Source organism: Lynx canadensis, chromosome B2 (assembly GCF_007474595.2).
Source record: "Lynx canadensis isolate LIC74 chromosome B2, mLynCan4.pri.v2, whole genome shotgun sequence".
Taxonomy (NCBI): domain Eukaryota; kingdom Metazoa; phylum Chordata; class Mammalia; order Carnivora; family Felidae; genus Lynx; species Lynx canadensis.
This window is the reverse complement of record NC_044307.1, coordinates 96,329,660-96,355,027: the sequence shown is the minus strand read 5'-3', so window position 1 is coordinate 96,355,027 and position 25,368 is coordinate 96,329,660. Positions and strand designations below refer to the sequence as shown.

At 43.1% G+C, this 25,368-nt stretch overlaps 1 protein-coding gene across 4 annotated transcripts; it reads right to left on the bottom strand.

Annotated features, from left to right (window-relative positions):
- Positions 1–224: 224 nt before the first annotated feature.
- On the bottom strand, positions 225–23,825 carry PRDM1 (PR/SET domain 1). Of its 4 annotated transcripts, none has more exons than XM_030316046.1 (7): positions 23,430–23,825; positions 21,550–21,789; positions 15,009–15,128; positions 10,921–11,173; positions 4,185–5,284; positions 3,594–3,722; positions 225–3,218 (listed from the first exon to the last, which is right to left on the bottom strand). In XM_030316046.1, exons 1-7 carry the CDS (start codon positions 23,469–23,471, stop codon positions 2,646–2,648), a joined length of 2,457 nt encoding a protein of 818 aa, XP_030171906.1. In that variant the 5' UTR covers positions 23,472–23,825; the 3' UTR covers positions 225–2,645. The 4 variants fall into 4 exon arrangements, with proteins under 4 accessions (XP_030171906.1, XP_030171907.1, XP_030171909.1 ...); XM_030316047.1 differs by lacking the exon at positions 23,430–23,825 and adding an exon at positions 22,075–22,146; XM_030316049.1 differs by lacking the exons at positions 15,009–15,128; positions 21,550–21,789; positions 23,430–23,825 and adding an exon at positions 12,286–13,436.
- Positions 23,826–25,368: the final 1,543 nt, after the last annotated feature.

Here is a 25,368-nt window from a genome sequence, read left to right as displayed (position 1 = left end):
CATAATTGAAAAATCTTACACTTATGAGAGAAGACAGATCAACACTGCAATCACTCACAAGTGTGGTCTCACATGGAGGTGGGAGATGAAGGAATCATTTGCTGGCAGGGAGGGTGGACAGGGCAGGAGAGAGGCAAACTGTGTCATGTTCAAATGTGTTCCCTTACAGTTCGGTCAAGATGTCGCTTCACTGGCCCTTCACTGAAGACACTACACAAGTACCGGTAAAGCATGAACATTTATATTTAATTTACATTTTGACAATTTGCACATAAATAACAATGTAAACCAGTACGTAAACATAAGATAGTTGGTTGTTCTAGCAAAGTAAAAAGCCAATAACTTTGGTCAGTTTTAACTTTGATTAGAGGAAAAAAAATAAAACCACTGTTGATTGTGGGCTCAACATTCACATGTAAGAGGCCTACGAGGGGAAGTCAAATGGTAAAAGAGAATCAAGAAGTCGCAAGCCACACAGGTCTTGGTAAAAATTCCCACAAATAAGAAAGCACAAAAGGGAAAAGAACAAAGGAGAATAGGAAGTATTTGGTGTCCATGTCAAGAGTGTGATGCTTTGGTTTACCTACGGTTAAGGACTGTGTTTGTCAAACCCTGATCCATAAAGAAATTGTCAGTTTTGCTACTTACAGGAACAGATCAGTAAGGCTCTTAGGTTTCCCTGGATTATCCTAAATTTGTTGTTCTTTTCTGCAGGTTGTCATTAGTTGCCATCAATAAAAGGCTGAATATATAAACCAGGTTGATTAGTGATGCATCAGTTATTTAGGAAGGAAGGAAATGAAGAGAGAAAAGTTAACAGTGGTAAAGGGAGTAATGGGACTATTTCTGTGACTTGGGTGTGACCAGACTCATAACGTGGCCAAACAAAAATAAAGCCATCTTAGATTGTCCTTATTGGTGAAAAATGACTCTCTCTCCTTGGTTGTTATGCAGTCCCCCGCCTTTGCACCAAGGTTTTCAGGTCTCTTCCAGTGGCGAGGGGGTGCCCAAGCTCACCAATGTGATTGTGAGGTCATGTGTGAAGCAAAATCTTAGAAAGGATTGTTTTGTGTTTGTTTTTTTTTTTTTTTCTTTTTTGCCCTTAGGAAGCGTAGGTTCTTTTACATGGTTTGGCTCACAATTTAAGTGGTTATAAATATATTATATATACACATGGCATAGTGGTATAAATAGATTTATAAATATACATCATTCTTTGCTACACCTTGAATGCTGACATGTAATCTTTGGGCTTAGCAGAGTAAAAGACAGAATGGCACACATTCGATCTTTCTGGAGCACACTTCGTTTCTCCTCTAGAGTAGCAAATCATTAGATAAGACATCATTTCCTGCACTACTGGACACACTCAATGAGGTAATTGTTGTGAACAACTTTGCAATGCCCTTTCATCTTAAATTAACCATAAAATGTAAAAAGACAAATACTGAGGAAAATCTGAGTTTTACAGAAAAAAAAATACAATTGATGTGTTGGGACTAGGAACATGCATTGCCTGCTTTTACCCTAAGACAACAAGAATACCCGTTTTTCGGTTTTTGTTTTTTAAGTGTGGCCTGAGCCTATCTACCTCAAATCCTTCCTGGTAGAGCACCATGTTTGTGCAATTTTGACATAACAACAACAAAAAACCCAGTAACAACACCCAGACTCAAGCCCCCAAACCTCAAACATACGAAACCACCTGTGCTTTGGGAACATTTTGCAGTGGTTTGAAACATGGCATTTTGTCTTCTTCACATTTTCAGATAATACACTGGGATGCAGAAGTCATGTGACCACTCTGAATGGTCACATGACTTTGGGGTGGGGTGTCCCTGCATTTTGGAGAGGGAGACGGGTCAGCAAAGCCTTGTCTCCTTTCTGGTAAATCCCTGGCTAGGGAAGAAAAAAAAAATCTGAACTACCTACGGAAGCACACAAGATTCCCTTTCTTGTTTCTTCTAAGTTATTGTTGGGTAATTCTGCACACATTCCCCCCAAGGTATACAATGCTGTTCAAATGACAGATCTTATGAATTAACACATCAACTGTCTAACTTTGGCAATACCAAACCTCGTTTTCAAACTGTTATCACAGAGGGAGGTCAATTGAAGTAATGTATTTCTTTACCAAATCTTAAGTACTTAGACGGATGTGCAGAAATTATCTACAAAGAATGGCCACAAGACAAAACTCTAACATTTATAACTCAAATTACAAGGAATTTTTCCAGTCATTGTAAACTTTTTTAATTATTGCTTTTTGAACGATAAACTGTATAATAAATTATGAAGGATTATCATTGAAAAAATAATTATGGCTAGGCAATAGTCTTAGCAACGGGAAGGCTATGCAAACATATCCACACAAATAGTCAAAATACACAGGTTCAAATATATAGATGGGGTGTAAATAAGTATATATAATATGTATATATATATTGTCTTTGCCTCATTTATGCCCTGAGATTTCCGTAACTTTGGAGTTCCTTCTTTTATTCCAGAGAGGTGAGGGGAAACCATCTGCCGTCAGGAGAGCTTTGCAGCACTGGAATTATGTACAAGCATCTGCTACAGGCACCCTGACTTGCCAAGTCATAAGTTACGAAACAAAACAAAACACTTGTTGTTTTCTGAAAATCTTAAGGATCCATTGGTTCTACTGTTTCCTGTTTGACCTTTACAGGCCCCAGAGGTAGTGGGTTGCTGTGAGCCAACTTCATGAGGGACGGGTCTGATGACTCATAAAGGCTACACCCTGAGAGGAGTCCATTCCCCATGTTTCTTTGCAAAGACACTTTCAGGCCAGTCTCTTCTTTCTCTTTCCTGACCATGGCCAGAATTTCTTTCTCCACCACAGAGGTCACATCGATGTTGTCCTCCACGTCCTCGAGCCGGTCGGCGTTGTCACTGATGTCAAACTTCTCGATTTCTTCGTTGATCCGGGTCAGGTCCTCCAAAGGAATCCCCGTGGCCGGGGCCACAGGACAGTTCCCCTTCAGGTGGACCTTGAGGCTGCAGAGATGGATGTAGCTCTTGTGGCAGTGGGCACACTTGTGGGGCCGCTCCCGGGTGTGTAGGCGCTTGTGGAGTTTCAGGTGCACAAACTGGGTGAACTTCGCAGGGCACACCTTGCACTGGTACGGCTTCTCTCCAGAGTGGAGTCGCAGGTGGGTCTTGAGATTGCTGGTGCTGCTAAATCGCTTGTGGCAAACCTACAGTGCGGGGAAGAGGGCAGAGACAGGAAGACCAGAAGATTAAGAGCTGCCAATGGGAAGGGCAAGCTCACATACCAACGCCCAGCAACCTGTGAGGCAAGAAGCCTCCCTGTGGCACCTACGGTGTGGCATTAAGCAAACAGGGAGATGTGGGCACACTGCACACCAGGATGCGTTGACTCCCCTGCCATTTTCCACCCACTGGAAGCTGGCTGTGTCACCATCTCGGCTCATCAGCAGATGCAAGGCTATGGGCCGGTGGCAAGGCAGTATTCTCGTGTTGCTTTAAACTGCGGGCTATATGACAAAGGGTGGGTACGCCTCAGACACCTCCTACAGAGCTTAATGCTTCTACCAAGAGACACCGCCCACCTGGCATTCGTGTGGCTTCTCTCCCGTGTGTACCAGGTAGTGTTTCTGCAGGTGGGCCAGCTGAGTAAAGCCCTTGTTGCAAGTCTGGCATTTGAAAGGCCGTTCTCCGCTGTGCACTCTGAGGTGGACCTGGAAAGAAGCCACGTGGGTTAGCCGTGCTCTGCATTGGCCAGAAGACCTCACATGTCTGCTCAAGGACTCGGGCATTTATGATGCAAACATCTTAAGAAAACCATCAGGATAAAGCCCAACAAGCAGAGCCCCGAGGTTTTCGGAACGCTGTTTTGTTTGAACGAAAGGAACAAAAGTCACGGGCCAGCAGGACTCTATAAACTGATCTTCCAGCCCAAACTCCACGGTCTCATTATTCTGAGGAAAGTCAGCCGAGGAGATGTAACCAGGTCAAAGCCACACAGCCAGCGATGGCAAAAGCAAAGTAAACCACCCCCCCGCCCCATGGGCTATTCCCGGGCCCGGGTCTCCAACTGTTGAAAACGCAAAGCGAGCAAAGCCCAGGGGCGCGGGGGCGCAGGCGGGCGCACCGGGACGGCGCAGGCGCACTAGCGGGCAGCCCGACGCCGCAAGGCCTACCTTCAGGTTGGAGAGCTGGCCGAACGTCTTGGCGCAAACGTTGCATTCATATTTAATCTTGCCGTTCTGCTTTTTAAGGGGGTAGGGCAGCGTCTTGTAGCCCGTCATATTTCTTTTGTTTTTAATGAGATTCATGGCTTCGTCACTGCCGGGGGCCGCCAGCGCCGCTGAGGTAGCTTTGGGCTGCACCACGTGCTCCGCCGAGGCGGCCGTGCCCGCCGTGGGCGACCCGCTGGTGGGGCTGCTCGCCCTGTCCTTCATGCTGGCGGCCGCCCCGGGGAGGGAGAAGGCACTGTGCGGCGCCGGGACGAGCACCTCGCGCGCGTGGTCGGGCTGCAGCGGCCTGCGGGCTCCGTCCGAGGGCAGCGAGCTGGGCAGGGAGGCCGGGCTGAGCAGGGGGTGCGGCAGGCTGCCGCCGCCCAGGAGGCTGCTGTAGACGGGGTAGAGCCGGGGGAAGAGGCCCAGGTTGCCCACGCCGCCCATGTTGCCCATGGCGCCCAGGCCGTTGCAATTCACGCCGTAGGGGGGCAGAAGGTACTTGGAGTAGTGGGCGTTGTAGGAGGGGATGAAGGCCGGGGGCAGGTGCGGGGCCGGCGCGTACCCCGGGTAGGAGCCCAAGCCTTCCGGGCCGTAGGGGGCGTTCAAGTAGGCGTACGAGTCCCGGTGTTCCGGAGGGCAGGGCGCCAGGGGCGACACCGTGTTCCCCGGGCTGCTGTGCGGGCTGCAGCTTTTGAGGCTTTGGTCGGGGCTGCTTCTCGCCGAGGGGCTCGGGGTCGTGGAGGACGGGATGGGGGAGTGAGTGATGTAGGTCGGCCTCTCCATCCCATAGGCTTTCAAAAAGTTCTCCGGCAGAGGGGCCCGGAGCGGGTAAACGACCCGAGGGTAGAAGGGCATTTCGGGGCTCCCGTTTTTTCGGAAGTCGTCCGCGTCCTTTTCTGGGGCGAGGGGGGAAATGTTGGAGCGGTAGCAGTCCTTTCCTTTGGAGGGGTTCGAGTCCAGTTTCAGGATCTCCTTCACGCTGTACTCTCTCTTTGGGACATTCTTGGGGCACAGTTCATTTTTCTCGGTGCTCAGCTGCTTTGGATGGCTCTGTGTTTGTGCTGAAATAAAGAACGGACGGTTACTCAGAAGGTTAGAGAGAACTGAAGTGAATTTCCAAAGCTGCGCTCTCCTGGAGAAAACCTGAGTGCCAGCTGGCCACAAGCGAGAGACACCTGGCTTCTCAACGCCCTTTCATTCTAGAGGGCCTGGGGCCACTTGCTTACACACATCACTCGGTTTCCTTCTCAGCAGAGTGGGGACAGTGGCAGCATCTCAAATGAAGAGCACCGTCTGGATTTTTCTGTTTCTACTAGTAAAAACCGTATGATGGCAAAGTGCTGTTCAAGCTAGAATAGGAGAGCTTCCATTAAAATGGGGGTGGAAAAATCCTGGGGTGGGGGTGTCAGAGGCTAATAAAAGTCATTCTGATGTTCACAGTATACAGAAAGGAAATCAGCACACCCTGCGAACTAGATGTGAAAGATTAAGACTCATTTCAAGTAACAAGCAGTCATCAGTTTTCGCCTCGATTCTTGTTTAATACGAATTTGATAAAACCCTGTTCAAACTGCCTGTGCCAAATTAGCAATGTGGATGCCACCCTTTCCCCTCCGATTTGCTGACCGCACAGGAACTGCACCAAGGTTCTGTCTGGTCTAACCAGGCTCCCAGCAGTGCTGTCCCCTGGAATCACAAGGCGTGACCTACTCTTCTCTGCCAAACCACAACAGGCACTTCCCGAGCCAGTTCAATTACTTAGAGCACCAAAGAAAACAGGCAGCTAAGATGAAAGCATTTATTCTATATTATTACTCGGTAAATACACTCACTACTTAGGAACAGCAGCAATGAGGACAGTTCCAGACTCTTCGGGCCATCGCCAGCCCTGCCCCTCTGAATACACTGAACAAACGATGCCTTTGGGAAAACACCAGTGAGAGCAGGGAACACCAAAAACAACCCGTTCAGCCTTCCCTGGAAATCAAAAGTAAAACTTAACGCTCCTTTGCTGGAGCTCTGGTTATCAGAGGGGCGATCATTCCAACCCAACATCTGCCCCATGAGTAGGAGTAGGTTGACGGCATGAACCCTCCCATGTGTGCGGATGCTCTGGGAGGCAGGAGAGCTCTTGGCCTCTGCATCGTAAGAGGACAGGTTTGGGGGACCATGCGGAAGCCTCTGTAAAAGTATCATTCGTCGTCGCCTTAAAAAAAAAAAAAAAGTTTCCGTTTGATTTCACTGAGAAAGCACTCCAGGCCTGATATCTGATAGGTCTAGAAATGAACTCTGTGGAAGTCCAGACTCTGAACTCTTCAAATCCATTCTCTGGGCTGACAGACTTGAGGGATTCGATTCCAGTGTGAGAGGCCCTCGGAGAATGTTATCTCCTGCTAGCTGTTATCAGTTACTCCAGGGTGAGCCAGCAGCCCCAGAATAAACACAGCCAGGACACTATCAGGGAAGATGCTGATGGGGGCAGTGATGGAGAGCTTGTTGAGGGAGAGGGATTTCTGAAGCCACTAAACCAAAATAAATAACCCCTTATCGGGCCAATATCAGTCTTTCAGTGAGGCCCAGCAGGCAGGAAGTTCAAATTGTCACTTTTGTTTTTTAAAGCTGAAATGGTAAAGGAAGAGAGACAACGAAGTTGGAAAACTGATAGGCGAGGCATCTCACAGCCACAGGAAGGAATTTTATGGAGGTGAAAAAGAACCATTTGAAGGCACCCACGTAGGACCACATTTAAAAAAAGATGTCACCCTCCTAAAATGAACATACAGAAACCTCACCGTCCTGTTTCTGCCATTTTTATGTGGCAGATTACACCTGAGTCTCATAATGTTTCCGGTGGCTTCAATACTCTCTTGGTTCTAAAATTCAACAGATTAAAACCATAAGCAAGAAGCGGGAGTCCATCAGTAGCACTGTCCTCGTATATTTAGTCAGGTGTTCTCACTAGGCACCCCGATAATTCAGTTATTAAACTGAAAACAGAGGGGCGCCTGGGTGGCTCAGTCGGTTGAGCGTCCGACTTCAGCTTGGGTCATGATCTCACAGTCCGTGAGTTCGAGCCCCGCGTCGGGCTCTGTGCTGACCGCTCAGAGCCTGGAGCCTGTCTCAGATTCTGTGTCTCCCTCTCTCTCTGACCCTCCCCCGTTCATGCTCTGTCTCTCTCTGTCTCAAAAATAAATAAACGTTAAAAAAAAATTAAAAAAAATAAAAAAATAAACTGAAAACAGAGCTAATGATTAGGCCGAATGATAGGAAAATCAGAATTTATCATTTTCTATGCAAAATACTTATTAGCACAGGGCCTGGCCTAGAGTAAGATCACAGTAGATGTCTGCCTTTATAGAAATCAATTTGTATCTTCTTCCAAAACAATATCCAGAGGGAAACGTTAGTCCCCTAAGATGTTCTAAGGTGGAAGTCATGGAGTCTATCTCTGTGAAGGTACATTTTAAAAAATCATCCTTCAGCAGCTGAGTAATCAGTAGAGCTGGTGTCATTTCTGACTCTCCCACTCAGCAGCAGCTTGAGTTAACATGAAGAAGAAAATCAAGATCTGTTTTTGTTCTTAAATCTTAAATGGCTGTAGGCGGACGGAGTCATTTCAAGAGTGAACTGCTTCTGAAGGCTCTGAATGGCTTAATTATGCCGACTCACATTTTCGATCTATAATAAGAACCCCCAAGACTACAAGAAAGAACCTAGAAGTTCTGCAGTAGGCAAAACAAAGTCTGTTTTCAACTGAAACTGAGAAAGCAGATTAACATTTAGAAGTCTATAATTTGGTCAACTGTTTTCTAGATGGGTTGGTTAGATACATAGGAAAAAAATACCAAAAAACTTGGGAGGGGTTAAGAGTTAAATTTAATAGTTTCTACTCTTTTAGTTTTAAAAAACGCCAATTTGTGATTTCTGGCTACTTATTATTTTTTTTACCTCCGTTTAATTAGAATCTCTTCTCAAAATTCTCCCATTGGAACCATCACTGCCATTTAAAGTCCTCACAGAGATTTTGGCACAGACCTCTTATTGTGCTTGAAGCATGGAAACCCAACACAACTCACTTGAAGACACAATCTACCTATTAGGCCTGATGAAATAGTGGAAATTTTCCTGATCAGAGGCTCAATCATCAGCTACCACACCTAGGACAACTGGTTTCACAATCTGCAGCAGGAGTCTTGGCTTAATGTGACTGGTTATTGTTCACTCTCATTCTTGACTAGGAATCCTGGACAAGGAAAGGGTATCTGAAAATGTTAAACCTCCATTTAGAAAAATTTCTGCACAGACGAAAAGGGACATTTGTGGGAACGAAAGTGTCATTTCGCGGTATACACACAAGTTGCTCTGTACACAAAGAGTTAAGCACTTGAATTTTAGATACTGTGAAAAGCCTTTCGTCAGGGAAAAAAAATGCAGGGCCTTTGCAACCACACAGGGTGAAGGATGTATGTGAGAAAGCTTCTTCATGGTTGGGGCAAAGTCACTGGGGTGGGTCACTTCAAACAGAGTTACTGTTTAAGAAAAAGAAGAAGAAGAAGAAAAAAAAAAAAACCCACCAAGGTCTTTCTCTGAATCCATGAATGATTAAGATCAAGGAGTATAAGGAGACCGTCAAGAAGTGACTTGCCATGCTGAGAAAGTCAAGAGTAAGCAGCACACCTTCCTCACATCTTCTCTAGTGAGAGGAGCTGCTAGAATAGAAGTTGTCTTTTACCACCAGGCCGTGGGGAGTGGCCCAAACAGCTGAATGGCTCCTGGGGTGCTCAGCACATGTGACAGACTCTTGGGAGCTCTAAAGAGACATGAGGGAAAAGAACGGACACCTTTCATCAGGACCTGATTCCCCCCTCATGCTCAGGTTGGAAGCCGTCTTGTTTCTAAGGAGTCCAAGACCTTTTCCTGAAGCTCAAGGGTGCAATGATTGTGTGTGTGTGTATGGGGGGGGTGCAGCTTGGGACCACGAATGCAAACCTAAAAGGTGATCCTATGAGGGAGGTTGGTAAGTTTTTACAGCCCCACCTTTTCAGAAAGCGACACAGTATTGAGATCCTAGGGAGATCAAGTAAACTAGACAGTGTGGGATGAGCACCAAATAGCTATAGAATTGGCTTACACCTGAGTAGGATAGGTAATTGGTTTGTTAACAGGTCCCAAAATTAAAGTCAAAATCCAAAATTCTAATTTATGTTAACATTCATTCCAAATGTTTCAAAGGTGAAAACGTGAACTAAAGTAATTCAGCCTTCAGATGAAGCAACTGAGACCTCATTATCAATTGTTGGTATATCTGGGGAATGCTTTGTACTATTCTTGTAACTCTTCTGTAAGTTTGAAATAATATCAAAACAAATAGTTACAAAAATTTCAGAATTTAGATGCCAAAACTTTAAGCCAGAAGGATTTAATGTTAAAAACTTCCTTAAAACTTAGCAGTCTAAGAACATACAACCATAATTACAACAGATTGGAGTTTTATGGCAATTCTTAAATTGTTCCTAGAGATCACTTGAGAATGACTAAAATGAGGTAGCCCTTTCCAGAGAGGTTAGGACATTAACTATAGTCAAATAAAAAAGTAAAAGCTTATAAACCTAAGGAACTGAGAATTTGTTAAAATAAAGTGATAGGGGTGCCTGGGTGGCGTAGTCAGCTGAATGTCCGGCTCAGGTCATGATCTCATAATTTGTGGGTTTGAGCCCCAAGTCAGGCTCTGTACTGACAGTGTGGAGCCTGCTTGGGGTTCTCTCCCTGCCCCTCCCCCATTTGTGCCTTTTCTCTCTCTTTCAAAATAAATAAGTAGGGGCGCCTGGGTGGCGCAGTCGGTTAAGCGTCCGACTTCAGCCAGGTCACGATCTCGAGGTCCGTGAGTTCGAGCCCCGCGTCGGACTCTGGGCTGATGGCTCGGAGCCTGGAGCCTGTTTCCGATTCTGTCTCCCTCTTTCTCTGCCCCTCCCCCGTTCATGCTCTGTCTCTCTCTGTCCCAAAAATAAATAAACGTTGAAAAAAAAATTAAAAAAAAAATTAAAAAAAAAATAAATAAATAAGTAAACTTTAAAATAAATTTAAAAGGTTTAAAAAAATTAAAGTGATAGGTGGCTTACTGTAATACGGATCAGGAGATTAGATAATTAGGATTAGGTTTCTGCCATAAGGAAGGAAGGTATGATATAAAATATTTAGAGTTATCCATTTAGAAGAATATTTTTAAAATTGTAGCTGTGAGTTTTTCCAGAGACAATCCTGGATGTTCTACATCAGACCGTGAGTTGATAAGCAAATGTGCATCTCTATAATATTTCAACACACATTTTAAGCACCAACAAATCACCACAAACAAGGGCTATCCCTTAAAGACTAGGCATGTCAGGACCAATCCCTTTTATACTACTACCTGCCCCCTTTTGGAAGGATTACAATTGGATATATATTTCTTCCTCCAATTTTCTGAATTAAACACTCAAAATAGCTTTTAATAGTTTACATGGTCGAGTTTCATAATGGAGAATAGGGACTCAAAAAAAATTGTTTTCCCTTTTCCTAGTCCCTTGTTTAAGCCACCTACTTGGCCCAACAAATGAAGCCATATAATTAAACAACATGTTATTAGCTCATAGGGGCAGAACTGACATTACTGGCATTTTTTATTTTACTTTATTTTTTTGTTCTATAATCCACTTACTGAGATTCATCATTGTCAGCTCTCCGGGATAAGGGTAGTGAAGCCTTTCTGCAAAGTCCCGACAATACCACACAAGAAGCTCCTGGTTGGCAGGGATGGGCTTAATGGTGTAGAAGTAGATGTTCATCCCGTTCTGACACGCAGCCAGATTTTGCTCCCGGGCAGAGTGCGCCGGATTCACATAGCGCATCCAGTTGCTTTTCTCCTCATTGAAGCCATCGATGAAGTGGTGAAGCTCCCCTCTGGAATAGATCTGTCCAAATGAAAAGATAGACGTGTGAAAGAAAGTCAGCCCCAAAGCAATGGAAAGCTTCCCCGGCACCCTGAAGAACAAACACAGCAAGTACGGAGGAGTGTGCTTTCTCGTTCCCTGTGGCCCAGTTAGAAAAAAGAACGAAATCGGTTTAGCCAGAGTAGTCTTGAATCAGCATAAGTAAGGGCAGAAACAGGTAAGGCACACTTTGTCAGTTACCTTTTCCATTTCAGTTTTATCGTCTTTTCATGTTTGGGGAAAAACAACAGAAGAATGAAACACAACATTTCATTTAAGGAGCCGCCTCAGGCGGACCAAACCACCAGAGAGTATTACTTTTGCTACAGCCGTGAATGGCAAATGGGCGATGCTACTAACTTTAGTTCCGATTATGCTGACTTTTAATGCTTTGAGTCACTGGGTAGAAGACCAAGTCAACTGAATACGTCAAACTGAGTCTCTCAGCTTTTTCTATGGCCTCTGTACTTGCCGTTTCCTACACCCCCGCCCAAGGCTTAAACTATGCAAACATCCTCCACCCCCAAGCCTCCAAGTCCAGAAGTAACACTTGTTCATAAGAATACTTGGAACCTTGCCTTTTTGTGGAAACACTGGGTGGGGCAAAGGTGAACTTCACCTGCCATAACAAAGTGAGCACCGGGACAGAAGCCAGAATTTGACAGTCTACTGAGAAGTCACTTTTCCTCTTGATAAACATGTTCGGCCTTGCGCTTGTCTTTCAAGCCAAAGGAGAGGAGAGGGAACCCTCTTATCTGAAGGGTGGTTGGCTAAAACACCACCCACAGGGCCACAGGCACGCGTTTTTCAAAAAAGAACAGGAATAAGCTATGCTGTTCTTTAAAGGCAACGCATAACGAAGAATTCAAAGTTTGCCCCACAGTACCACTACTTTCTGGTTAACACACGCACTCAGGCTCCTCAGTGAAAAGGCAGAGGTAAGAAGAGGAAAAATTAAAACCTACAGTCTTGCTGAAACTACTTTATAAACAAACTCCTTCCGCTTCCACAGAAAGCTTTTCTCTCCCTCTTTTCAAGATGGACCATTTTTTCTTCAGTCTTAAGAAATTTCCTTATACATCTATAATCAATACCTGGTTATCTGCAACTTGTAGTCCTCGCGTAGTAGGGCACTGTTCATAGCAGAAATTTTGCTCTAACCGGACAGCAGGTTATTGCTTTGTTCCTAGTCACATACTGACTATGATAGTCTATAAATCGTTTCTGTATTTCACTCAAACGTTATCAGAAACAAAAAGGAACTCTGTCCCTTTAACACGGGCAGTAAACACCAGAATCACTTTCTTTTAAGAGTAACTTCCTGTAAATTGTGAAGGGGGAAATACATGTGGCTTCATCAAAGCAGCTTGTGAGAGCTTTTGCGGTGTGTTTTGTTAAGAGAAAATGGAACAAGGCTGGGTGAATTCTGCTATCAAGAGGGGTTTTCAAGTTTGTTTACTCTGATGTGCAAACTTCCAGGAACATGGGGTTCCATCGCTCTGCACTCTTCGCTGGGCGGAGACTGCTTTCTAAAGCTACGGGTATGAGATTCCAGTCAGCCATCCATGGACTACAATTTACTGTTATCCTCATTTAAAAGACAGAAATGTCAATGCCATGAAGTCATACACACACACACTCGAAAATAAAATAATGCATACGTCAAATGAACACTGCTCTCTCTTACCTCACTACATTGCCATATATTATCAGGAAGATTAAAAATGTGCTGACTCATAGTACAGTTACAAGAAATGTCACTCACTGGTTTCTCAACTTGAACATCCCTACTCTTCTTTGCCTGTGTAATCTGGATGGAAGTTTTTCTTTCCTTACAACAGATGTTCATATTCCTGCCAGCAAAATCAGGATGCTTTTAACAACATGTGGGGAGTTTTCTCCTACAATATCCTTTGTATGTGAAAGACTGATTCAAATAAATCCTCCCAAGGAAAGCATTTCAGTTACTTATAGAGAACCTTTAATGAACCAGAGAATTGGGACAGAGACAGGAGGTTCTTAGGTATTTCTTGCCTTTTAAAAAAAATGACCACACATCATTAAATCTTATGCTGGCATGTGTTAATTCAGACCTTTGACTCCAAGAATTACACACTTCTGTGGCTCATTTCTGAGAAAATTTTATTGGCAAGAAAGGCAAAAATGCACTCACTGACATTTTGCCCATTAGAAGTCATGAAGTAAATATATTTGAAGCATGTGTAATTATTTTTTTAAAGATTTTTTTAAAGTTTATTTGAGAGACAGACAGACACAATGAGAGCTCACGCTTGTGAATGAGTGGGGGAGGGGCAGAAAGAGAAGGAGAGCGAGAATCCCAAGCAGGCTCTGCACTGTCAGTGCAGAGCCCGATGTGGGGTTCAATCTCTCAAACTGTGAGATCATGACCTAAGCTGAAATCAAAAGTCAGTCCCTCAAATGACTGAGCCACCCAGGTGCCCCAAGCATGTGTAAATATTAAATAAAAATTGTGAGCACACAATTCTTAGCATTTTCTCACGTTTGGAAAATAGCAAAATAAATTTCTAAAAACACAAAACTTCTTGAATTAAAAAAAAAAAATCCTGTTTCTATGGAACAGCTTCTGACTGATCCCCAAATGGAAGCCTTTTATAAAGACACTTGTCCAAAAGATATAGGCATCCTCGGTAAATACTGGCCAAAATAAGTATAATCCAGTTTTTGTTGTTATCATGCAGCTGTTTCATAAAAGAATTCAAACCATGGTTCCCCAGTAGACAGGATCATTTTATGCAAGTATGTATAAAAAAATTACTTTTAAATTTAATAAGCATATTCTCATTTTCTAATTGAGAAAACTGAGTATCCTAGAAATCTACGGGAAGATGGAAAGCAGTCCAATTTTTTTCTCTGTTCCCTTCTAATTCAGAGCCTTTTATTCAAAAACCCATCTAATTAGTTCATCTTTGAGGTCCTTTCTAATCTTGATATTCCAAAGGAAATTGTATGGGCCAGACCTTTATGCTCTCCCATGATTGTAAGCATTTCCCTTATGCTATGGGAGCAATGTGCATACAGTCACATCCAACAGTTTTACGTGTAGATGCATGACTAGTCCTAGTCATCTCCACTCCCCTAGTGGCATCTTCCACGCATCCTTCCTTAACTGCATGTATTTTCAAGCTAATTCATTTACGATTGATTACTCTTCCATTCAATTAAAGTTAACTCAGCAAGAAATCAAGAAGGGGTGAAATCTAAGGCTTGGTGACTCATTACTACTTCCTTGCAGAGAAATGCAAATGAACCTACCCTTGAAGCAAGCAGCAAACTGTTTCCTTTCATCACAAAGCTCTAATGAATTGCAAAAATTAAGATTCACATACAGTCCATATCTCCATCCCTAATCACCTACAGGCTGCTTTTCTAGAGCCACATATTTAACCAGTTTCAATCGCATTTGCTTACAATGCCCTGCGTCCACAGGGGCCCCAATGTTGTGGTGAGCCCTAGTATAGGTTGAAAAAGGAAGTGACCCAGCAATTCTAGCTCCATTTTTTTCCCCTTAATTCTTTTTTTTTTTTTTCCAACGTTTATTTATTTTTGGGACAGAGAGAGACAGAGCATGAACGGGGGAGGGGCAGAGAGAGAGGGAGACACAGAATCGGAAACAGGCTCCAGGCTCTGAGCCATCAGCCCAAAGCCCGACGCGGGGCTCGAACTCCCGGACCCGCGAGATCGTGACCTGGCTGAAGTCGGACGCTTAACCGACTGCGCCACCCAGGCGCCCCTCCCCTTAATTCTTAAAGAGTCTGAAACAATTTTCTCTACTTACCCGCCAAAAATATTTCCTGTTGGCGTTCTTAGGAACAGTATCATTGGTGTAGATTTCGCCTATTAGAGGTCCAAAACGTGTTCCCTTTGGTATGTATTCTTTACTCACTACTCCAATAACCTATAGGGGGTAAAATATGAGACAATTACTTCAACTGTAAAATATTAACTAACTTTTTCATTGAATTGTCAAGTGGTAGTACAATCAACAATGACAAAATTATGATATGGAGAGCAGATATTAATGGTGCCTACATAATTTTAATAACAAGCTTCATCTTAGGGGGAGGCCATCCTTCAAACTCCCGGATCGTAAGCAAATACCCAACCAAGCGTGAAAATCATCTAAAGGATTATTCTCTGGTGACTGAAGGTCCTTTATTTTTATTATTACTTTTCATGCTAGAAAAACAGAGAAGATAATCATTGTTTTACCTGATTTTAGAATCAGATATTGCAGAATTAGACTGTCAAGAGTAAACTACTTCAGCCTGCTCCTAGTTTCTTATTTCTCCTTCTCCCTCAAACTATAAACATAGCATGCTTGAGGGGAATAAAATAGTTTTAACCTCAGAAACCAAAATAATGCCCTTTGGTTGTTCCACAAAGACCTAAGGAACCAGAAGCAAAACACATTATATGTTTTTTCATTCCAGATGAGGTTTTTCTTTTTTTTCATAGCTTGTAAGTTCTCCTTAATAGAAGAAAGATCTTCAAGTAACTTTGTTCTCCTCTAGCATCTTCTACTCAACAGTGGTCAAAAGTTATCCTTTGAAATGGAATTTATACCGAGGAGAGCTGTGGGTTCTAAGATCTGAGGAAATGACCTTCTCAGACTGGATGTATCACACCAGAGCCTTGCTAAAGAAACATGTTAACTATGCCAGTTCCTCCTTGATCGTAAATTTCTTTAAGGGAGTGAAAAAAATCACCAACCACGAATCAGGAAGCAATTCATCACTATTCAAAAGAATTCTGTAAGTGGTCCTCTGCAACGTTTTGCAGTTACAGTTTTGTTTTGGTTTTTATTCAGTCACTTTCCCATTTTTATTTTTTCTTGTCCAAAACTGAATACTTTTTACTTACTGAATACCTTACTGACATGGACCAAGAGGAGAGGTAAAAGAGAATATTTATTTCCAGGTTTTATGAAGCCCGGTGGCTCCTGTGTAATTGTGTACCCGCAATGGTAGATCCCAATATATGTATCAGTGAATGTTCACAGGGGATTCTCAGATTTTGGTTGTGATGTACGTGGATACCTCAATAAATCTCCATCAAGAATTTAAATCTGTTTAAATGGATATGGAATAAGCACATCTACATGGTTGTAAAGTCCAATCTTTCTCGTGTACATTTCTCATCAGCCAATGATTTTTTTTTTTTTTTTAACAATTTGGTATTCAATATAAAGCCTCAATGGAGCGTACCCAGACTGAAAAGACAGGAAAAAGAAAGAAAGAAAGAAAATTTCCTACACCTAACACAAGTTGAAACAAGGTTGTGAGCTAAAGTGTTATTTTTGGTACTTTATGAATTTCTGGCAGAGAGCTGAAAAAAGCAGATGTTCATTTCATCCTCCTCCTCTGCCTTCATTTACATCTACGTGCCCTTTCAATACAGTTCATCGTTATTGGTATTTGTTGGCAGTAAAATGACTGGGGACAGGAGTGCCTCAGAACAGTCTTGAGATAAAAATTTGTACTAAAGCTGAAGTAGACTTACTTATTCAGAGGCTCGTTATTTACATTATTGCACCTAATTAATTTGAAAAATTCATGGAATTGACTTCTATGACACGCAAATCATTTGGCATTCACATTTGAGTGATTATTCCATAATATTAAAATGACAAACAGGAAAAACAAATAATGTCATTTGTTGGTGAGCCAATAATTAGTAGTTGATATTTTCAACATATCCACTTTAAAGCAGTAATTTAAAGAAAGGTACTCAACTGGTTCATCAACTTTGTTTTAAATTATAGTCTCTTGAAGACAGTGTCTTGGGAGTCAGAGCTTGATTACCAACAAGTAGCATTATATTGAGGTCAGGTTTTTTCTTCTGAATTGCTCTTTTTTTAACCAATGAGGTCTCTTGCTTCTCATCTATCAATCTTATACTAAGAAAACACACACAGTTTTCTTATGGCCAAAAAACTCGACAGAATCATGTTCCCACAAAAGAATTTTCAGAAGACATAGCCACCCAGCACCTACTTGAGTACAAGTATAAGAAAGTCACGAGGACGCTATAAGACAGTATTTGCCATTTATAACTTTACAAATGCAATTAAGCAGGAGAGGAGACAGGAGAACAATTAAAAAGAGGAGGGTCTGTGGAAGAAGAGAGGTCTATGAAAGTTTTCTGATTTAAAAAAGAGCCAAAGAGCCTTCAATATTGGATTATCTTTACAAGTGAGACAGAACCCTATTATTTTAAGTTCCTATTATACAAGAGCTATAGGAAACATATAAACACAAAAGTGGATAAACAGTCATAGAATTTCTAAGATTGGAAAGAATTGTATGGCTTATATGCCATCTATATCCATTCCCAGTCCAGCATTTTCATATGGGATAAATACCTTCATCTGAAATCTGTGTCTGAGACATTATTCAAAGAGGACATACAAGCTGCAATTTTAAGATTACAGTACTCGGCTAGGTAACTGTGGAGGGGCAACAGAAACCAAGGTCATTTTTAATGGGAAGTGGAAGACCTAGTCATTCTCCCTCTGGACCTAGAAAGATCCAGCTGTGAACCTGAGCCAACAACATTCTATCCTTGGAGCAAGCACATGATACAGAGGAACCTGGTGTGTGCCTTGGATTTCACAGTGCTAAAAAGACTAATTAAGAATGTGTTCACCTATCTCAAGAAGGAAACTTCACAGGAACTGACCAGGGTCCTAAAGAATTACTACTAGGGGCAGGCTGCTGTGTGCCTCCCATTAACCTATCAGGGACAAGACCCTGGCCTCTACACATCCTTGCCCCTCTCTTGCCTCCGGCCAAGCTCTTCCATACCATGCATTATGTTGGGGTCCAATCCTTCCACCATTTGGGCAGATCTGTCTCTGTCAGCGGCCTCGGTTACAGGACACACCCTGATGTCTGAGGCTTCCAGATAAAAAAAAAAAAAGGGCTTGTTTTTCATCATACAAAATGAAGATTTCACAACTTAGGATGGGGGTTGCTAAATCAAAGTCTGATATCGAGGAGAATATAAACTTTTCTGTGTGTGTGTTTTTAAGCAATTCCTCCTTTAAGGAATATACAGATACACACTCATAGCAGCGTGCTTTAAGCAGAAACCTTATTCAAGTTTAAATGTGGTATGAGCGTCATCACCCCAAATTACATTAAGATGATTTAAATTACTAGCTATCTCTCCCCCTCCCCAGCTTTGCCCCTATAAAAATGATTTCTTCGATTAAAATTCTATTTTGAAGACAAGGATATTCGCATTGAGATAACTAGAACTCTGTAGTGGACTAGGACTTCAGCTTGCAATTCACTTCATTTTTTTAAAAAGGGGGTGGGGAATGGATGGGAGATGTTTTTGGAAGGTTTCCTCCATAATTATCTTCGTATTAAAGGAAACATGGTACATTGTCTCACAAATAAAAGGCACTATGAAGAAGAGGGAATTGCATGTTATGGAGAGATACTTTTTACAGATGGCTTGAGTTAATAATGGACTTCAATCAAAACAGACATTCAGCGAGTCCCCATCATTGGCCTGATGTTTATCACCGCATGACTCTGGGAGGTCAGACTCAGAGCCACTGTGCCTCTTGAATACAAGCAAACTCAACACAGGCTACCGCTTCTAAAATATAAATGCTTAAATTGATCTTGCTGTATTCAAGTATTCACAAAAGATTATTTCAGGAGGACAAGGGGAAAATCCCCCTAAAAGAATAACCCATCAGTTAAAAAAAGTTCTAAAAGTTTTGAATAGTAGGTCTATATTTGGCTTCAGTTCTGGAAATAGGAAGTAAGAACAGCCTCATTAAAGGTGCAGAATGATTCTAAACCAAATCTAAAAATGAGGGTCAAGATCAGAAATATGGTTTGTATGTTTTGTTTTTAAACCCAAAGAAAAAAAAAAAGGTGCTGACACATAGCACAAATTCATAATGAAAAATGGTCTTGTTAAAAAAAATCCCCCAGTATGTCAGCACAACAGTACATAATGTAACATCTTCTGCTATTTAAATGAAAACATGTAAAGAAGGGCAAGATAAATCAGTGAGATAAAAACCCCACGTAGAAAGCTTTTTTTTTTTCCTCTTTCCATGGCTGGTGGGACTGAAAGAACTAACTGAATAATGATAATGTAAACATTTCATCAATCCTGAAGGTTTCTGTTCTAGAACTGTCTGCAGGTATCACACCCTCAATGGCTCAATTCCCCAGGCTTCTTTCACCACCTTAAGGAAACTGTCCTCTCCCAAAAGGGCAAAAAGGAAGAAAGAAACAGAAAAACAGGTACAAATTCCAGAGTGAGTGTAAGACAGTATTACATTTAAGTTGGCTTCCTGGTTGCTTTTATGATTAGGAACGGATGTGGGAAAATAGAATAGAAGGCCCTGATCTCTCATTAGGTTAGTTTTGAAAAGACCCTCTTTAGGGATACAGATACTGCATGAACATACTGAAATAGGAAGTTATATGTTCAGACCAAAAAAAAAAAAAAAAAAGAACACCAAAGAAGCTCAATAAAGGATTGGCTGAAAGATGTAAAGACGATAAATAAAACCACAGTGACACCAAGAGGGGCCAGTGTAGCATAATCAAGAAGCAGTGGCTGGGGAAGTCAAGAGAACTTTGCTCCTAGTCCTGGCTCACGCTTCTCACAATACATCTTAGGTAAGTGACTATCGTTCTGAACCTTGGACTAATAATCTGAGGGCATTCCTTTATTGAGCTATGATTTTAAGCAGAATGATGGAAATTGAAAAACAAGCTAAGAGCTGAACTGACGATAAGAACATTATAGAATTAAAAGCCAAAGATGAACCACAGAATAGAGGTCTTTATTTCAAAACAATGGGCAGGACAGGGCAACACAGCACAAAAATGAACCCTGAGAACAGACCAATATTTGGTCAAATGTGATATGGGAAAAAACACACTACACCTTTTAAAACCACAGCCAAACCTTAAATAGCCAAACAAATCCCACATTGATTCCACGGGCCACATCTTATGAGACTTTCAATGAGAAGAGGGTTACTTTCAGAAAGAGGTATAATTAAGGCTGACCTCTGGGGGTTAAATTTTTGGTAACATTCATGTACAACTACAATTTAAATTTTGCTTTTAAAAAAAATCTGCCTCCATTCTTCCAGCAGGGGGAAAAAAAAAAAGGTTAAGCTTTAATGAAACTCAAAGCAGAGTTGCTCTATTTAATTTTAGACAGCTGTGTCTCCCCCTCACCGAAAACACTGAACTCAGACACAAACAGGAAAGAGACAAAGTATTTCCCAAACAGGCTCCCCGACTCCTTCAAATACTGTTCCTTGGGGAAGGAGGAAAGTGATCTGACATGGCTCTAATGGATTGTCCCAGTATCAAATTATGGATTCCTACAGCAAGGAATCACTTCTTTCTGAAGACAGTGACGGAAGTGACAGTAACCTATGGGAGTAGTGGTGGTGGGAAGTCTGTTGGGGGGCTGATTCCCTCAAGTCAGCTCAGCTTATGGACTAGTAAGAACAACTAACCGCAGTAGCTGAATTCTCAAAACCAGAGGTGGTTCTGCAAGTTATTTCACAGCTAAACATCACGCCTCACTATAATCGTTATATAAAAGGGTAAACACAAATCCTTTGCTCATTCCAAGTTTGGGTTTCCAGCCCCTTTGAAACAACAAAGGGTGTACCCACTTCAGAGGCCAGTAAGGAATCGGCCTGCCAGCCCAGCCAGAGCAAAGGAGTTGCCGCAGATAAACACAGTGGTTAGCTCTGAAGTCATCCGGACAGAGGACACTTTTACACGAACCTCTTCTTGGTCTACACCATCACTTCAGTTCATAAACACGTCAAGGTTTTGAGAATAATTTTAGAAACCCAGCTAATAAAGCTGGCTCATTAAAAAGAATAAAGCCATCTCATGACCAAAAGGAGACAAAAGAAACATGAAAAACTTTTTTTTTTCCCCCTGAGAAAAAGTTTTCTCCCTCAGAAGCTACCGTACAATTGGAGGACCAGGGGTCAGGGAGTCCGGGGGTGGACAGTGGCTTTCTCCAAGGTCACTGTCAATTTCGCCCACCTCCTTCTGCAATGCAGCTTTCCCAAGATGTGTCAACTCACCAAAAGACTGAACTGTTTACTAATTAGTAGGGAGCAGCTGAGAGCCGCAGGAAATGAGGAGGACAGACTTGGGGAAAGAGAAAGCAATGAAAGAAGGGAATTAAGGGATCGATTAAGTATTGATACTTACAGATTCTCACGGATATACGAGGCCGCAAGGGCAAGTAGGGAGATTTGGCGTCAGGTGCCAATCTTCTCCAGCAACAAACCAGAGGCTTACCTCTTTGCTGTTCGTGGCATATTTGAAAAGCAGATTCCTTGGTAGAGACGCCTCTGCCTGAACTGAGGTCCCTCCGTCGGCCCCACAGTCCCAGGGGTGGTCGTTCACAATGTATGTACACTTCTCTTCAAAGTCAGCCTCTGTCCACAGAGTCATGTCTGCGTCCTCCATGTCCATTTTCATGGTCCCGGCGGTGACCCCTCGAAACCTCACAGCACTGGAGCTACACTTCGGGGCAGCCTGGAAGAGAAGGGAAAGGCCTTTAATCCCCATTGTCCTGTGGCTCCCTGTGAGAGGCTATGACTAATACAGTAGTCTGAAGACTTTAAAAGCAGATGCAAGAGTGCTTGGTACAGTTGAGTAAGAGCCAAAAAGCCGTATAAAGAAGACTGCCTTGAAGAAGCGAGGTTTTAAAATGCCACTCTTACTTAGTTTTTTAAAAAAAGAAAGACGGACTGTGGCAACCTCATGGGGGGGGGGGGTGGAAAAAAGAAAAGAAACACCTCCAAACAATCCCTGCTTTACCTCTCACAGCAGAAAAATGCTGTGGGCGCTGGGTCCTATGTCCCAGAACGCCTGGGGTCATGGCCGCCAGACCCTCCGCGCTGTGGAAAAGCTGCCTCAGAAAAGTGTCACAAACAAGGAGAGGAAGAGGAAGGAGCTCTGTCTGCCTCTGAATGAAGCTAAAAATGGAAAGCGCGTGTGGGGCAGGAGCGGAACCCAGCCGGCCTTTTCCAAATGGGGAAGACTGAACTTTCCCACCAGCTCCCAACGCAAAACAACTTTCAAAACAACTCGCCGCCCCCCCTCCTCTGCTGCAGGGCTCCCTTTCATCCTCTCACACGGGAGACTGGAAGGGTTGCATCCTGCCAGCATCCCTGAGCTGCAGCTTTTCAGAAATGATTTGGAGCACAGGAAAAAGAGGAGGAGAAATGGGCGAAAGGGGAAAACTCCTGGCAGTTTCCTCTGACTGGTGGGCATCTCACGCCAAATTTTGAAAAAGCAAAACAACAAAGCATAAAAACTCTTCAATAGCATTCCCTGGAGAGAATTCCTTCAGGAGCCCTCAGCTACAAATAGCACTTTCCATTTAAATCTGAAAGTGTACGAATTCCCAGAAGTCACTGATGTGCTTCAGTTTACTGTAACTAAAGTTATAACAAATATAGAAGCTCCGAGGACAGACACTGCTTCCATTTGTAAACTGATAAGGATATTCCCGCAAATCCCCCCCTTGCACTCAGGAAAAGTGCTTTCCAGAGAGAGAGAGGAAAAAAGGTAAACAACTTCTGGAATGTTTTCCCATATAGACAAGGCTTGATAAAAAAAAAAAAAAAAAAAAAAAAAAAGTAGAAACGCGGGTATCATTTCCATGTAAGAACGTGTCCTCCTTAGAATGTAAACACAGCACTCGGCGGAAGTCCTTCAAGGTGGCTCTCTTTTACATTCTTCTATTTCTTCCCTAAACATGATGCTCTTTTAAAAAGAAGTCAGATGCAAAGTTGTCTTTCCCCTGTTAGGACTTAAGCAAACTTGCTTGTGTTCATTTAGTTCCCACATGGACAGTCATGATGGTAAATAAATGTTAAAATCTAGCGAAGTTTAAAAATAAAGCCAACCCGGAGGAGTTACTTTGACGGGGGTGGGCAGGAGCCACTACCGAAGTTTCAATGAATTGACAATTATGCCTAGAACTGAAGGGGTTAATGATTCATAAGGAAAAAGTCTTATAAATGTTTGACAGTTCTAAGCGCCCTAAAGCAGAAGCAGTTCTGGTTTCTACTGCGACTACGCCAACAGCAGCAGCAACAACAACAACAACAACAGCAACAACAACTTCTGATCAATTTCAGGATGAAAAACAACATCAAGTTCCTTACCAAGGTCGTACCCACACGTTTTTCCAAGCAAATATCCAACATCGGAGAGAAGTGTCGCTCATCTCTACACAGTCCACATTTCCTCCGCGTCCCCTGGCGGGCTGAGGACTGACGCGCACCTCGGCGATCCCTCCTTTTGTACGGCCGCCCCGGCGCCCGCGTCCCGGCTCTCTCGGCCGCGGACAGGTGCCGCGCGCTGCTCTGCCTCTCCGCAGCACTGGAGGGCTGAGTGTCACTGCAGCACTTTCAGTCTGTGTTAACCAGACCGGAGGCTCCTTTCCCCTCCCTGCAGCAGATTTCCCATTCGTCTGATTCACTCCCACCAGCTGCTGAAGGGGGGCGTGGCCATACCTGAACTCGCCGGGGCCGCGCAGAGCTCGGCCCAGGGCTTTCCCCCCGGATCGCCAGCCGCCCCGAGCTTCCTCTCTTCGCATGTGAATTTCAACATTTACTTGGAATCTTCTCACTTCCCTTTGAAAGCACTTAACCTCAACGTTCGCTCGGGCTGTATTGTATTCTAAATACTCAGCCCGCCCTCCTTCCTGCCGAGACTTTCTAAGGGGGCGCACATTCCTTAAATTAGGGGAACCTAAAAATTTTGTAGTTCCTCGGCTCGAATCCACACTTTAACGAACGTACACCATTTACCTGAAAAGAGCATGCGAAATTATTTTTCCATGTGATGTAATAAAATGAAGCTGACTAGTCCTCCGGCTCTGGCCCGTGAAATGCACATTTCCCCTCCAAAACTCGTCAGCTTCCATTTCTCCTGCTAACTGAAATACATCCACATTCGGCAGAACTAACTTCCCTCTTTCAACTCTTTAGTAAATAGGGAAATAGGGAAGACTTATAATCCTACAGATGAAAATTTTTTTGCCTTTGCTCTCCTCCCCAAACCCACAACCAAACTCTGAGGGGCGCGTGTAAGCAAAGTGTAGGGCATTAATCTTTTCACAGTTCAAGAGAATGTTGAACTGATCACTGCAAGTGGAGGGCAGACGGAGGCAGTAATTAGTGGGGCTCGTTCTACTCCCTGTCCGGCTTTTCCTCCAGCCCCAGTCAGTCCTCTGTTGAAGGAAGGACATCCTGTGATGATGGCATACAATGTCCTGTTTGTTTATTATTAAGAGCGTGGACCTTGCATTCCTGCTTCTCATTACAAAACAAACCAGATGCTTTACTTCCTTCAATGGTCTTGTGCCTTCAGCAAGGAATCCTCTAATTCAGAGAAACAATGATGCAAAGGGTCCATTTATAGCAAGCACCCCATTACAATTACTGTTTAGATCACTGAAACACCAGTCTCCCACTTTTCCTGCTTGCCTCATATAGGTGGTTGTTTCTGAAATCATCTCTCCTTCAACCTTAGGCTGCAATGTCTTTTCTAACATTTTAAATACACGTGTGCATACACACCCACGTCCCAACACACACACACCCACATATACACACCCAGTCCCAACTTAATGATACCAACTTAGTCACACAATGAAGTGGACATTTGAGTATTTGTTTACGGGAAGAAACAAAGCAAAACAAAAGCCCAACTCAATCATCAAAATATGTCTGTTTATCTTTAGCATTTCTTTTCTCTCTTTCAGGAAACTTTTCTAGAATTTCTTTTGGGGGGGGTGGTGGGTAGGTGGGAGGCAAAGATTATTTGCCAGGAAATGCTTTTTGTGTCTACAGTCCTTGTACAATCTCTGTAGTACAGAACAATTACATTCCCACTAGGGGACATAAGTAACACACACTCCCTGCTTGACTGCCCGGGGACTGTTATTGCATGTTACGCCAGAGGGGACGCTAGCACCAAGAGGAAACAGGGCTTTTAATCGGCAGATGTGCTAAGGGTATAAAACTGAATGAACAATTCCTAAGAGTTCTCAGAAAGCTCTAAGATGATAATTAAACAAGAGAAATCCAGCCTTCTCAA

Excerpts from the sequence above, each read along its gene's own strand:
- PRDM1 (XM_030316046.1), bottom strand. The coding sequence starts at position 23,471 with ATGTTGGATATTTGCTTGGAAAAACGTGTGGGTACGACCTTG. Across the intron at positions 11,174-15,008 it reads ACAGGAAATATTTTTGGCGG|ATCTATTCCAGAGGGGAGCT; the intron begins GTAAGTAGAGAA and ends TCATTTGGACAG. Across the intron at positions 5,285-10,920 it reads GCTGACAATGATGAATCTCA|CACAAACACAGAGCCATCCA; the intron begins GTAAGTGGATTA and ends TCTTTATTTCAG.